This window comes from Dryobates pubescens, chromosome 41 (genome assembly GCF_014839835.1).
Source record: "Dryobates pubescens isolate bDryPub1 chromosome 41, bDryPub1.pri, whole genome shotgun sequence".
Taxonomy (NCBI): Eukaryota; Metazoa; Chordata; class Aves; order Piciformes; family Picidae; genus Dryobates; species Dryobates pubescens.
Genome location: NC_071652.1, coordinates 341658 through 355159, shown reverse-complemented (window position 1 = coordinate 355159; position 13502 = coordinate 341658). Strand labels below are relative to the sequence as shown.

General features: G+C 62.8%; 6 protein-coding genes across 6 annotated transcripts; 3 read left to right on the top strand and 3 right to left on the bottom strand.

Annotated features, from left to right (window-relative positions):
* Window positions 1-691: 691 nt before the first annotated feature.
* LOC128899235 (scale keratin-like) lies at window positions 692-1174 on the top strand. Its single transcript, XM_054177610.1, has one exon. The coding sequence runs from the start codon at window positions 707-709 to the stop codon at window positions 1091-1093; it is 387 nt and encodes a 128-aa protein (XP_054033585.1). The 5' UTR covers window positions 692-706; the 3' UTR covers window positions 1094-1174.
* Window positions 1175-3179: 2005 nt separating this feature from the next.
* On the bottom strand, window positions 3180-3570 carry LOC128899228 (scale keratin-like). Its single transcript, XM_054177602.1, has one exon. It carries the CDS (start codon window positions 3564-3566, stop codon window positions 3180-3182), a length of 387 nt encoding a protein of 128 aa, XP_054033577.1. The 5' UTR covers window positions 3567-3570.
* A 1613-nt stretch (window positions 3571-5183) lies between these two features.
* On the top strand, window positions 5184-5666 carry LOC128899233 (scale keratin-like). The gene has a single exon (XM_054177607.1). The coding sequence runs from the start codon at window positions 5199-5201 to the stop codon at window positions 5583-5585; it is 387 nt and encodes a 128-aa protein (XP_054033582.1). The 5' UTR covers window positions 5184-5198; the 3' UTR covers window positions 5586-5666.
* A 2052-nt stretch (window positions 5667-7718) lies between these two features.
* On the bottom strand, window positions 7719-8110 carry LOC128899229 (scale keratin-like). Its single transcript, XM_054177603.1, has one exon. The coding sequence runs from the start codon at window positions 8103-8105 to the stop codon at window positions 7719-7721; it is 387 nt and encodes a 128-aa protein (XP_054033578.1). The 5' UTR covers window positions 8106-8110.
* Window positions 8111-9715: 1605 nt separating this feature from the next.
* Window positions 9716-10117, top strand: LOC104307887 (scale keratin). Its single transcript, XM_009908989.2, has one exon. The coding sequence runs from the start codon at window positions 9731-9733 to the stop codon at window positions 10115-10117; it is 387 nt and encodes a 128-aa protein (XP_009907291.1). The 5' UTR covers window positions 9716-9730.
* Window positions 10118-12064: 1947 nt separating this feature from the next.
* Window positions 12065-12604, bottom strand: LOC128899231 (scale keratin-like). The gene has a single exon (XM_054177605.1). It carries the CDS (start codon window positions 12587-12589, stop codon window positions 12203-12205), a length of 387 nt encoding a protein of 128 aa, XP_054033580.1. The 5' UTR covers window positions 12590-12604; the 3' UTR covers window positions 12065-12202.
* Window positions 12605-13502: the final 898 nt, after the last annotated feature.

Here is a 13502-nt window from a genome sequence, read left to right as displayed (position 1 = left end):
TGCACTGCTAGGGCTGGGGCCAAGCCCTTTGACGTTGCTGCTGCTCACCCCTGAGCTCCTTCATCAGCTGCACAGAGGTCCCTTGTGCTTGCAGGAACTCTTGCGATCAGCACTGCAAGGATGCAGTGTGGGCCTGCCCCTGGCCACTAACCTTCTCCCCAGGCCACAGCACCAAAGGGCATAGGGCCTGAAGCCAGCCTCGGTGCCTGCTCTGCTCCCCCTGCCTTGTTCCGCAGCATAGGGCTGAGTCTGATGCACGCTTTGCTGTTCCAAGCACAGCCCTGCCCCAGCCCTGCTGCCACCTCAGAGGTGTCCCCAGGGGTGCCCGGGCTGGGGGTGATGCCTGCTGCCCTTGTGCCCATACAGCAGAAAGGGGAGGAAATGCTGGCACTGGAATGTGCTGCTGTGGGGAAGTGAAGCTGAGTCAGGGGCAGGGGCTGGGCAGCGCTCTCCTCCTTGGCAGCAGGGAGTGGCCCCTCTGCAGACTGGCCCAGCAGCTGCTGAGCAATGGCAGGGCCCCTATAAAAGCTCTGCCCGTGCCACTGGCTGCCATCCACTGCTCTGGCCACCTTCTCCTCGGGGAACAGGGTAAGTGTGCCAGCGCTGCTGCTGCTGCTGCCTGCTGCCCGTCCGCCCGGGGTGCTGCCCTCTGCCTCTGCACTACCCTCTGTGCCCTCTTGCAGAGCTGCGTCTGACCCGCCCCCAGATGTCCTGCTACGACCTGTGCCCACCCAAGGCCGACCTGTGCCCACCCAGAACCAGCGTGGCCGTGCCCCAGCCCATCGCTGAGAGCTGCAACGAGCTGTGTGCCCGCCAGTGCCCCGACTCCACGGCCTTCATCCAGCCGCCCCCTGTCGTCGTCACCTTCCCCGGCCCCATCCTCAGCTCCTTCCCCCAGCAAGCCGTGGTGGGCTCCTCCGGAGCCCCTGCCTTTGGGGGCTCCCTGGGGCTGGGGGGCCTCTACGGCGCCGGCGCCACCCAGGGCTCGGGGGGGCTCTGCACCTTTGGCAGACCCTACGCTGCTCCTGCCTGCAGCCCTTGCCTGCTGCCTCGCTACAGCAGGAAGCTCTGGGACACCTGCGGGCCCTGCTAGGCACAGCCCCACGCTGCCCCCACACCGCTGCCCAGCACCACTGCCCCCATGCAGAGTGAGCCTCTGCACAAGAGCCTTCTGAAGGCAGCCACCTCTGCCAGCAGCCCTGCTGCCTCCTGCCCACCAGCTCCCTGCCCACCTCTCCTGCCCCTCTCCCACAATAAATGTTTCTGGCATCCAACTTTGCTCTCTCTTGCTCCTCCTTGCAAGTTTGAAGACCATCACGGGTTTGGGGCAGGAGCCTGGCTCCTTAGGGAGGTGCCAGCAGGGTCAGGGCTGCCCAGGTGAGGTGAGGGTGGGTGCTGTTGGGAGAGGAGGATGCAGGCAGCAGGCAGAGGAGAGAGAGCCTTGCCTGGGGCTCACAGGGTGTGTGGGCAGGGCAGAGAGCAGCACAGGCTCCGGCTGAGCTCCTCGGCCTGGGCTGCTCAGCGCAGAAGGGAGCAGCCCCGCAGCTGCCAGCTCCCAGCCGGGAGGCTCTGTCCAGTGCTGAGCTCGCAGTGCAGATGCGGAGCTGCTGCAGAGGCTGCAGCCAAGGCCACGCAGGGCATGGAGGCAGAGGGAGCATCTCCCTGGACAGAGCCTCAGCATCTGGGACTGTTGCTGTCGGCCAGGAGGAGCTTGAGGGCATGTCTGGAAAGAGCACAAAAGTCAGAGGAGGAGGAGTGAGGAAGAGGGAGCCAGGCTGCATGCAGAGGTGTGCAGTGCTCAGCGAAGAGGCCATGGGCAGCAGGTCAGACTGCACTGACTGCAGCTCAGCATCCAAAAGGACTTGATCCCTGTGAGGGTGACTGAGCAATGGCACTGGTTGTTGCCAGAGGCTGAAGGAAAGGAGGGATAGGTTTGGGGATGTGGTAGGAAGAAAGAGAAAAAGGAAACCACGTGGAAAAGAGAATATGAAGGAGAAGAGAAGAGGAATGAGCTTGGGATGAACAAAAAGGATAGGGAAAAGGGAAAGTGGACGAGAAGAATTTGGAAAAGAGGAATGGGAAAGGTTCATCAAATTGGAAGGCAAAGAAGAATGAAATGAATGAACAGAATGGATAAGGGAAAGGTGGAAAATAAGAGGAAAAGTAATGCAAATGAGAAGAGGCAAAAGAGAATGAAAGAGGCAAAGAAGCAGAAGAAGCAGAGAAAGTGAAGGGGAAGTGAAAGAAGTGAAAAAGTAAAGGGAAATGAAGGGAGAAGAGGAAGGAGCAGATGAAAGAGAAGAGGAAGATGAAGAAGAAAATGAAAGGAATAGAAAAGGGCAAGGGGAAAAATGAGGAAAAAAGGGGAGAAAAAGAGGAAGGGAAACTGCAGAGGAAGAAGGTGAAGAAAATGCATGAAAAGTGAAACGGAAGGAGAAGAAGAGAAGGAAAGGAAATGAGTTGGGGAAGAGGAAGAAAAAGCAATTGAGTAGGGGTTGTGGAGGTGGCCACAAACTCTGCCCTCTGCCTTCCCTTGCAGAGCCTTCAGCAGAGCTGTGGAGGCAGCGAGGGGCAGGAGCCTTGGCAGCTGTTGGCCCTGGCTGGCTGCAAGTGCCTGGGGCAGCTCTGCTCCAGGCCAGGGAGGCTGCAGCTGTGCAGTGCCCCCCGGGCTGCCTGTCCTGCAGGCAGGGAAGCTGAGCAGCTTTAGGCAGGGCCCTTGGAGGTGTTGGGCAAGAGGCTGCGTGGGCAGAGGTGCCAGGGCTGTGGGATGCCCCAGATGCAGCTGATCAGGGCTGTGCTGGGGCTCAGGCAGTGCCCTGTCCCAGCCGGGGGGCAGCAAGTGCAGGGGGAAGGAGCCCTGAGGCCAGGCTGGGGCTGGCAAGGACACACGGAGAGGCAGGGGGTGGCTGCAGCATTGTTTTATTGCAAGGGCAGCAAAAGAGGCACTGGAGGCAGAGGAGTGGGGCAGAGGCAGGCAGCTTGTGCCTCCCTGCAGGCTTCCAGAGAGCTCTTCGGGCAGCTTTCTGTCAGCTGTGGCTGCTGCAGGGAGCAGCAAGTGTCCGGAGGAGCCCTGGAGGAGTGGAGCCTGTGGGCAGGGTCAGGAGGCAGGAAGAGAGGAGCAAGGAGCTGCATGGGGAAGCGGAGCAGTGGGCGAGGAGCTGAGGCTGCTGGGGCTGTGCCTAGCAGGGCCCGCAGGTGTCCCAGAGCTTCCTGCTGTAGCGAGGCAGCAGGCAAGGGCTGCAGGCAGGAGCAGCGTAGGGTCTGCCAAAGGTGCAGAGCCCCCCCGAGCCCTGGGTGGCGCCGGCGCCGTAGAGGCCCCCCAGCCCCAGGGAGCCCCCAAAGGCAGGGGCTCCGGAGGAGCCCACCACGGCTTGCTGGGGGAAGGAGCTGAGGATGGGGCCGGGGAAGGTGACGACGACAGGGGGCGGCTGGATGAAGGCCGTGGAGTCGGGGCACTGGCGGGCACACAGCTCGTTGCAGCTCTCAGCGATGGGCTGGGGCACGGCCACGCTGGTTTTGGGTGGGCACACGGTGGCCTTGGGTGGGCACAGGTCGTAGCAGGACATCGTTGTGGGCGAGAGCTGAGCCTGGAGGACGCAGAACAAAGCAGAGCAGTCAGGAGCAAGGATCAGATCCCAGGGCAGAGCAGGTTCTTGGCTCGCACAGCCAGCCTGCAGCTGGAGAGCTCAGAGCCAGCCCCTTGCCCGCAGTGCCCACCCCTTGCCCTTCTGCCCGCCAGACCCCCGAGTGCCCTGCTCTCTGCAGCCCTCCCCGGGTCCTCTCTCCACGCTGCCAGGGCACACCAAGGCCTCCCCGAGAGCCTGTGCAGGGCCTGGCTTGCAGGGTGCCGGCCGGGGGCTCCTTCCTCCTGCCGCCCAGGCTCCTGCAGCCCTGCCCGGCCAAGCCTGCTGCCAGCCTGCCGGCTGCTGCCAGAGCTCTCCTGGCCAGCGAGGCCCCGGGCTGGTCCCTGCCACAGCACAGGGAGCCCCAGGGGCACCCACCGAGCCTTGATCTGAGCAGAGCCAGGCAGGAGCGGTGGATGGCAGTGCCCGGCCAGGGCACAGCTTTTATGCTGTGGCGGCCAGCACGGGGAGGAGCTGCGAGGCTGGGGGCAGGAGGCTCTTGCTGGCCGAGCCCCTGCCTCCTCCCAGCCCGACACGGGGCTGTGCTGCTGACGCCGCTGCCTGCCCAGCCCCAAGCCGCTCGCCCAGCCCCGGCACTTCCCCCCCCAGGGCTCTTGCCAGCTGCCACCTCCTGACTGCCACCAGCCCTGCTGGCTCCCAGCCAGTACCAGTGCCCAAGCCAGGGCACTCCTCTGCCCACTGCTCAGCACCGAGGGCCCAGCATTACCCACTCCAGCAGGCAGCCTCCCTGTGCCTGCAGCCTTTGCCCATGCCCCTCTGCAAAGCTGGGCGATAGAGACCTCTCCTGCTCCCCCCTGCCACCACAACTACATAGTTCATTCCAGCACCGGCTCTGCCAGACCTCCCGCCCTCCTCCCATGTCCTCCCAGCGGTCCCTAGAGCCCCATGGCAGGGCAGGTGCCCAATGGCTCTCAGCACACAGAGCATCCCAGAATTCTGTCATCAGGGAAGGATCTTTATGAGGATTGATCTAAACTGGAAGGGAAGAGGAGCAAGGAGAGGGCACAGCAAGGAGCTGTGCTGAGGTGGGCACAGCAAAAAGTCTTCTGGGAAGCAAAGCTGAGGGTCCTGGGGCTGTGCAGACTCTCCAGATGACTGAGTGGGGAAGGGCTCAGTGCTTTGGGGTGAGGAGGATGAGGCCAGCACAGAGTTGTCCCCAGAGGCGCCAGGGCCGGGGTGATGCCGGCTGCCCTTCTGCCCACACAGCAGAAAGGGGAGGAAATGCTGGCAGTGGAATGTGCTGCTGTGGGGAGGGGAAGCTGAGTCAGGCTGAGGGGCAGGGGCTGGGCAGCAGGGAGTGGCCCCTCTGCAGACTGGCCCAGCTGCTGCTGAGCAATGGCAGGGCCCCTATAAAAGCTCTGCCCGTGCCACTGGCTGCCATCCACTGCTCTGGCCACCTTCTCCTCGGGGAACAGGGTAAGTGTGCCAGCGCTGCTGCTGCTGCTGCCTGCTGCTGCCTGCTGCTGCCTGCTGCCCCTCCGCCCGGGGTGCTGCCCTCTGCCTCTGCATTGCCCTCTGTGCCCTCTTGCAGAGCTGCGTCTGACCCGCCCCAAGATGTCCTGCTACGACCTGTGCCCACCCAAGGCCGACCTGTGCCCACCCAGAACCAGCGTGGCCGTGCCCCAGCCCATCGCTGAGAGCTGCAACGAGCTGTGTGCCCGCCAGTGCCCCGACTCCACGGCCTTCATCCAGCCGCCCCCTGTCGTCGTCACCTTCCCCGGCCCCATCCTCAGCTCCTTCCCCCAGCAAGCCGTGGTGGGCTCCTCCGGAGCCCCTGCCTTTGGGGGCTCCCTGGGGCTGGGGGGCCTCTACGGCGCCGGCGCCACCCAGGGCTCGGGGGGGCTCTGCACCTTTGGCAGACCCTACGCTGCTCCTGCCTGCAGCCCTTGCCTGCTGCCTCGCTACAGCAGGAAGCTCTGGGACACCTGCGGGCCCTGCTAGGCACAGCCCCACGCTGCCCCCACACCGCTGCCCAGCACCACTGCCCCCATGCAGAGTGAGCCTCTGCACAAGAGCCTTCTGAAGGCAGCCACCTCTGCCAGCAGCCCTGCTGCCTCCTGCCCACCAGCTCCCTGCCCACCTCTGCTGCCCCTCTCCCCACAATAAATGTTTCTGGCATCCAACTTTGCTCTCTCTTGCTCCTCCTTGCAAGTCCGAAGACCATCAGGGGTGGGGGGCACGTGCCTGGCTCCTGAGGGAGGTGCCAGCAGGGTCAGGGCTGCTCAGGTGAGGGGAGGGTGGGTGCTGTTGGGAGAGGAGGATGCAGGCAGCAGGCAGAGGAAAGAGAGCCTTGTCTGGGGCTCGCAGGGTGTGTGGGCAGGACACAGAGCAGCACAGGCTCTGGCTGAGCTCCTCGGCCTGGGCTGCTCAGCACAGAAGGGAGCAGCCCCGCAGCTGCCAGCTCCCAGCCGGGAGGCTCTGTCCAGTGCTGAGCTCGCAGTGCAGATGCGGAGCTGCTGCAGAGGCTGCAGCCAAGGCCACGCAGGGCATGGAGGCAGAAGCAGCATCTCCCTGGACAGAGCCTCAGCGTCTGGGACTGTTGCTGTCGGCCAGGAGGAGCTTGAGGGCATCTCTGGAAGGTGCAGAAAAGGCTGAAGAGGAGTAGAAGCGAGGAAGAGGGAGCCAGGCTGCTTGCAGAGGTGTGCAGTGTCCAGAGAAGAGGCTGTGTGTAGCAGGTCAGGCTGCAGGGACTGCAGCTCAGCATCGTAAATGACTTGATCCCAGTGAGAATGACTGAGCAGTGACACAGATTGTTGCCAGAGGCTGAAGGAAAGACTGGAAAGCTTTGGGGATGTGGTAGGGAGAGAGAAAAAAGGAAACCATGTGGAAAATGGAATATGAAGGAAAAGAGAAGAGGAATTGGCTAGTGATGAAGAAAAAGGATAGGGGAAAGCAAGGATAAGAATTAGTGCAAGAGAGAAGGGGAAGGTAAAGGAAACCTGAAGTGAAAGAATTAAAGAAATGAATGAACAGAATGGATGAGGGGATGGGAAAGGGACAAAAAGTTAGGGGGTGGCAATGCCAATGAGATGAGGCAGAAGAAAATTAAAAGGCAGTGGAAAAAGAATCAGAAGAAGCAGAGAAAGTGAAGGGGAAGTGAAGGAAGAAGAGAAAAAGTGAAGGCGAAGTTAAGGAAGAAATGACAAAGGAAAGGGAAATGAAGGGAGAGGAGGAAGGAGCAGATGAAAGAGAAGAGGAAGATGGAGAAATAAATGAAAGGAATAGAAAAGGGGAAGGGAAACTTTGAGGGGAAAAATGGGGAGAAGAAACAGGAAGGGAAACTGCAGAGGAAGAAGGTGAAGAAAAGGAATGAAAAGTGAAGTGGAAAGAGTAGAAGAGTAGGAAAGGAAATGAGCTGGGCAAGAGGATGAAAAGGCAATTGAGAAGGGGTAGTGCAGGTGGCCACAAACTCTGCCCTCTGCCTTCCCTTGCAGAGCCTTCAGCAGAGCTGTGGAGGCAGCGAGGGGCAGGAGCCTTGGCAGCTGTTGGCCCTTGCTGGCTGCAAGCCCCTGGGGCAGCTCTGCTCCTGGCCAGGGAGGCTGCAGCTGTGCAGAGGCCCCCGGGCTGCCTGTGCTACAGGCAGGGAAGCTGAGCAGCTTCGGGCAGGTTCTTCAGAGTTGAGGGCCAGCACGCTGTGTTGTCAGAGGTGCCAGGGCTGTGGGATGCCCCAGAGGCAGCTGATCAGGGCTGTGCTGGGGAACAGGCACTGCCCTGGCCCCGCCGGGGGGCAGCAAGTGCAGGGGGAAGGAGCCCTGAGGCCAGGCTGGGGCTGGCAAGGACACACGGAGAGGCAGGGGGTGGCTGCAGCATTGTTTTATTGCAAGGGCAGCAAAAGAGGCACTGGAGGCAGAGGAGTGGGGCAGAGGCAGGCAGCTTGTGCCTCCCTGCAGGCTTCCAGAGAGCTCTTCGGGCAGCTTTCTGTCAGCTGTGGCTGCTGCAGGGAGCAGCAAGTGTCCGGAGGAGCCCTGGAGGAGTGGAGCCTGTGGGCAGGGTCAGGAGGCAGGAAGAGAGGAGCAAGGAGCTGCATGGGGAAGCGGAGCAGTGGGCGAGGAGCTGAGGCTGCTGGGGCTGTGCCTAGCAGGGCCCGCAGGTGTCCCAGAGCTTCCTGCTGTAGCGAGGCAGCAGGCAAGGGCTGCAGGCAGGAGCAGCGTAGGGTCTGCCAAAGGTGCAGAGCCCCCCCGAGCCCTGGGTGGCGCCGGCGCCGTAGAGGCCCCCCAGCCCCAGGGAGCCCCCAAAGGCAGGGGCTCCGGAGGAGCCCACCACGGCTTGCTGGGGGAAGGAGCTGAGGATGGGGCCGGGGAAGGTGACGACGACAGGGGGCGGCTGGATGAAGGCCGTGGAGTCGGGGCACTGGCGGGCACACAGCTCGTTGCAGCTCTCAGCGATGGGCTGGGGCACGGCCACGCTGGTTTTGGGTGGGCACACGGTGGCCTTGGGTGGGCACAGGTCGTAGCAGGACATCGTTGTGGGCGAGAGCTGAGCCTGGAGGATGCAGAACAAAGCAGAGCAGTCAGGAGCAAGGATCAGGTCCCAGGGCAGAGCAGGTTCTTGGCTCGCACAGCCAGCTCGCAGCTGGAGAGCTCAGAGCCAGCCCCTTGCCCACAGTGCCCACCCCTTGCCCTTCTGCCCGCCAGACCCCCGAGTGCCCTGCTCTCTGCAGCCCTCCCTGGGTCCTCTCTCCACGCTGCCAGGGCACACCAAGGCCTCCCCGAGAGCCTGTGCAGGGCCTGGCTTGCAGGGTGCCGGCCGGGGGCTCCTTCCTCCTGCCGCCCAGGCTCCTGCAGCCCTGCCCGGCCAAGCCTGCTGCCAGCCTGCCCGCTGCTGCCAGAGCTCTCCTGGCCAGCGAGGCCCCGGGCTGGTCCCTGCCACAGCACAGGGAGCCCCAGGGACACCCACCGAGCCTTGATCTGAGCAGAGCCAGGCAGGAGCGGTGGATGGCAGTGCCCGGCCAGGGCACAGCTTTTATGCTGTGGCGGCCAGCACGGGGAGGAGCTGCGAGGCTGGGGGCAGGAGGCTCTTGCTGGCCGAGCCCCTGCCTCCTCCCAGCCCGACACGGGGCTGTGCTGCTGACGCCGCTGCCTGCCCAGCCCCAAGCCGCTCGCCCAGCCCCGGCACTTCCCCCCCAGGGCTCTTGCCAGCTGCCACCTCCTGACTGCCACCAGCCCTGCTGGCTCCCAGCCAGCACCAGTGCCCAAGCCAGGGCACTCCTCTGCCCGCTGCCTGCTCAGCACCGAGGGCCCAGCATTGCCCACTCCAGCAGGCAGCCTCCCTGTGCCTGCAGCCTTCGCCCATGCCCCTCTGCAAAGCTGGGCAACAAAGACCTCTCCTGCTCCCCCCTGCCACCACAACTACATAGTTCATTCCATCACAGGCTCTGCCAGACCTCCCGCCCTCCTCCCATGTCCTCCCAGCGGTCTCTAGAGCCTCATGGCAGTGCAGGTGCCCGATGGCTCTCAGCACACAGAGCATCACAGAATTCTTTCATCAGGAAAGGATCTTTATGAGGATTGACCCAAACTGGAAGGGAAGAGGAGCAAGGAGAGGGCACAGCAAGGAGCTGTGCTGAGGTGGGCACAGCAAAAACTCTTCTGGGAAGCAAAGCTGAGGGTCCTGGGGATGTGCAGACTCTCCAGATGACTGAGTGGGGAAGGGCTCAGTGCTTTGGGGTGAGGAGGATGAGGCCAGCACAGGATTGTCCCCAGAGGCGCCAGGGCCGGGGTGATGCCGGCTGCCCTTCTGCCCACACAGCAGAAAGGGGAGGAAATGCTGGCAGTGGAATGTGCTGCTGTGAGGAGGGGAAGCTGAGTCAGGCTGAGGGGCAGGGGCTGGGCAGCAGGGAGTGGCCCCTCTGCAGACAGGCCCCGCTGGTGCTGAGCAATGGCAGGGCCCCTATAAAAGCTCTGCCCGTGCCACTGGCTGCCATCCACTGCTCTGGCCACCTTCTCCTCGGGGAACAGGGTAAGTGTGCCAGCGCTGCTGCTGCTGCTGCCTGCTGCTGCCTGCTGCCCCTCCGCCCGGGGTGCTGCCCTCTGCCTCTGCACTGCCCTCTGTGCCCTCTTGCAGAGCTGCGTCTGACCCGCCCCAAGATGTCCTGCTACGACCTGTGCCCACCCAAGGCCGACCTGTGCCCACCCAGAACCAGCGTGGCCGTGCCCCAGCCCATCGCTGAGAGCTGCAACGAGCTGTGTGCCCGCCAGTGCCCCGACTCCACGGCCTTCATCCAGCCGCCCCCTGTCGTCGTCACCTTCCCCGGCCCCATCCTCAGCTCCTTCCCCCAGCAAGCCGTGGTGGGCTCCTCCGGAGCCCCTGCCTTTGGGGGCTCCCTGGGGCTGGGGGGCCTCTACGGCGCCGGCGCCACCCAGGGCTCGGGGGGGCTCTGCACCTTTGGCAGACCCTACGCTGCTCCTGCCTGCAGCCCTTGCCTGCTGCCTCGCTACAGCAGGAAGCTCTGGGACACCTGCGGGCCCTGCTAGGCACAGCCCCAGCAGCCTCAGCTCCTCGCCCACTGCTCCGCTTCCCCATGCAGCTCCTTGCTCCTCTCTTCCTGCCTCCTGACCCTGCCCACAGGCTCCACTCCTCCAGGGCTCCTCCGGACACTTGCTGCTCCCTGCAGCAGCCACAGCTGACAGAAAGCTGCCCGAAGAGCTCTCTGGAAGCCTGCAGGGAGGCACAAGCTGCCTGCCTCTGCCCCACTCCTCTGCCTCCAGTGCCTCTTTTGCTGCCCTTGCAATAAAACAGTGTTGCAGCCACCCCCTGCCTCTCCGTGTGTCCTTGCCAGCCCCAGCCTGGCCTCAGGGCTCCTTCCCCCTGCACTTGCTGCCCCCCGGCGGGGCCAGGGCAGTGCCTGTTCCCCAGCACAGCCCTGATCAGCTCCCTCTGAAGCACCCCCAGCACTTCCAGCTGTGCCCACACAGCCTCCTGGCACTCAGCTCCGAGCACCCTGCCCAAAGCTGCTCAGCTTCCCTGCCTGCAGGACAGGCAGCCCGGGGGGCACTGCACAGCTGCAACCTTCCTGGCCAGGAGCAGAGCTGCCCCAGGGGCTTGCAGCCAGCCAGGGCCAACAGCTGCCAAGGCTCCTGCCCCTCGCTGCCTCCACAGCTCTGCTGAAGGCTCTGCAAGGGAAGGCAGAGGGCAGAGTTTGTGGCTGCCTGCACAACCTGTACTCAATTGCTTTTTCTTCCTCTACAACTCTTTCGCTTTCCTCCTCTTCTACTTCTTCCATTTCACTTTTTATTCCTTTTCTTCACCTTCTTCCTCAGCAGATTCCCTTCCTCTTTCTTATGCCCTTCTTTCCTCTGCATTTCCCCCTTCTCCTTTTCTATTCCTTTCTTCTCCATCTTCCTCGCCTACTTCTCTTTCATCTGCTCCTTCCTCTTCTCCCTTCATTTCCCTTTACTTTTTCACTTCTTCTTTCACTTCCCCTTCACTTTCTCTGCTTCTTCTGCTTCTTTTCCCCCTTTCATTTCAGTTTCTTCTGCCTCTTCTCATTTGCATTTCTTTCCCTCTTCTTTTCCCCCTTCCCCTTATCCATTCTGTTCAATCATATCTTTCATTCTTCTTAGCCTTCAAAATTTACTTTATATTTCCCTTTCCACTTTTCCTAACTCTTCTCCCCTCCCCCCTTGCTTTTTCTTCATCCTTATCCCGTCCCTCTTCTCTTTTCCTTATTCCCTTTCTGCGTGGTTTCCTTTTTCCTCTCTCCCTACCACATCCCCAAACCTTTCCCTCCATTCCTTCAGCCTCTGGCACCAACCTGTGCCACTGCTCAGTCACCCTCGCAGGGATCAAGTCCTTTGGGATGCTGAGCTGCAGACCCTGACCTGCTGCCCATGGCCTCTTCTGTGAGCACTGCACACCTCTGCAAGCAGCCTGGCTCCCTCTTGCTCACTCCTTCTACTCTGCAGACTTTTCTGCTCCCTCCAGAGATGCCCTCAAGCTCCTCCTGGCCGACAGCAACAGTCCCAGACGCTGAGGCTCTGTCCAGGGAGATGCTCCCTCTGCCTCCATGCCCTGCGTGGCCTTGGCTGCAGCCTCTGCAGCAGCTCCGCATCTGCACTGCGCTGCGAGCTCAGCACTGGACAGAGCCTCCCGGCTGGGAGCTGGCAGCTGCGGGGCTGCTCCCTTCTGCGCTGAGCAGCCCAGGCCGAGGAGCTCAGCCAGAGCCTGTGCTGCTCTCTGCCCTGCCCAAACATCCTCTGAGCCCCAGGCAAGGCTCTCTCTCCTGAGCCTGCTGCCTGCATCCTCCTCTCCCAACAGCACCCACCCTCACCTAACCTGAGCAGCCCTGACCCTGCTGGCACCTCCCCCAGGAGCCAGGCACCTGCCCCCCACCCCTGTGGTCTTCGAACTTGCAAGGAGGAGCAAGAGAGAGCAAAGTTGGATGCCAGAAACATTTATTGTGGGGAGAGGGGCAGGAGAGGTGGGCAGGGAGCTGGTGGGCAGGAGGCAGCAGGGCTGCTGGCAGAGGTGGCTGCCTTCAGAAGGCTCTTGTGCAGAGGCTCACTCTGCATGGGGGCAGTGGTGCTGGGCAGCGGTGTGGGGGCAGCGTGGGGCTGTGCCTAGCAGGGCCCGCAGGTGTCCCAGAGCTTCCTGCTGTAGCGAGGCAGCAGGCAAGGGCTGCAGGCAGGAGCAGCGTAGGGTCTGCCAAAGGTGCAGAGCCCCCCCGAGCCCTGGGTGGCGCCGGCGCCGTAGAGGCCCCCCAGCCCCAGGGAGCCCCCAAAGGCAGGGGCTCCGGAGGAGCCCACCACGGCTTGCTGGGGGAAGGAGCTGAGGATGGGGCCGGGGAAGGTGACGACGACAGGGGGCGGCTGGATGAAGGCCGTGGAGTCGGGGCACTGGCGGGCACACAGCTCGTTGCAGCTCTCAGCGATGGGCTGGGGCACGGCCACGCTGGTTCTGGGTGGGCACAGGTCGGCCTTGGGTGGGCACAGGTCGTAGCAGGACATCTTGGGGCGGGTCAGACGCAGCTCTGCAAGAGGGCACAGAGGGCAGTGCAGAGGCAGAGGGCAGCACCCCGGGCGGAGGGGCAGCAGGCAGCAGCAGGCAGCAGCAGCAGCAGCGCTGGCACACTTACCCTGTTCCCCGAGGAGAAGGTGGCCAGAGCAGTGGATGGCAGCCAGTGGCACAGGCAGAGCTTTTATAGGGGCCCTGCCATTGCTCAGCAGCAGCTGGGCCAGTCTGCAGAGGGGCCACTCCCTGCTGCCAAGGAGGACAGCACTGCCCAGCCCCTGCCCCTCAGCCTGACTCAGCTTCACCTCCCCACAGCAGCACATTCCAGTGCCAGCATTTCCTCCCCTTTCTGCTGTGTGGGCACAAGGGCAGCAGGCATCACCCGCATCCCTGGCACCTTTGGGGACACCTCTGAGGTGGCAGCAGGGCGGGGGCAGGGCTGTGCTTGGAACAGCAAAGTGTGCATCAGACTCAGCCCAATGCTGCTGAACAAGGACGGGGGAGCAGAGCAGGCACTGAGGGTGGCTTCAGGCCCTGTGTTGTTTGGTGCCGAGGACAGGGGAGAAGGGCAGGGGCTAGGTGCAGGTCCACACTGCATCCTTGCAGTGCTGAGCACAGGGCTTCCTGCAAGCCCAAGAGACCTCTGTGCAGCTGATGCAGGAGCTCAGGGCTGAGCAGCAGCAGTGTCGAAGGGCTTGGCTCCAGCCGCAGCCGTGCAGATAATCAAGAGCGGGAACAATGGAGAAACATTGCCCTGGTTGATGTCAGCCCTGGAGGGCATCGAGAGTGCAGGACCAAAGGGCTGGCACAGGTCTGGGGTTTGTCCTCCTCAGGCTCCCCCCCAGGGAGAGATTTCAGTGGGAGCTCTGAGCTCAGGCCTGGCCAGGGCTGCTCCAGCAGATGCAGAGT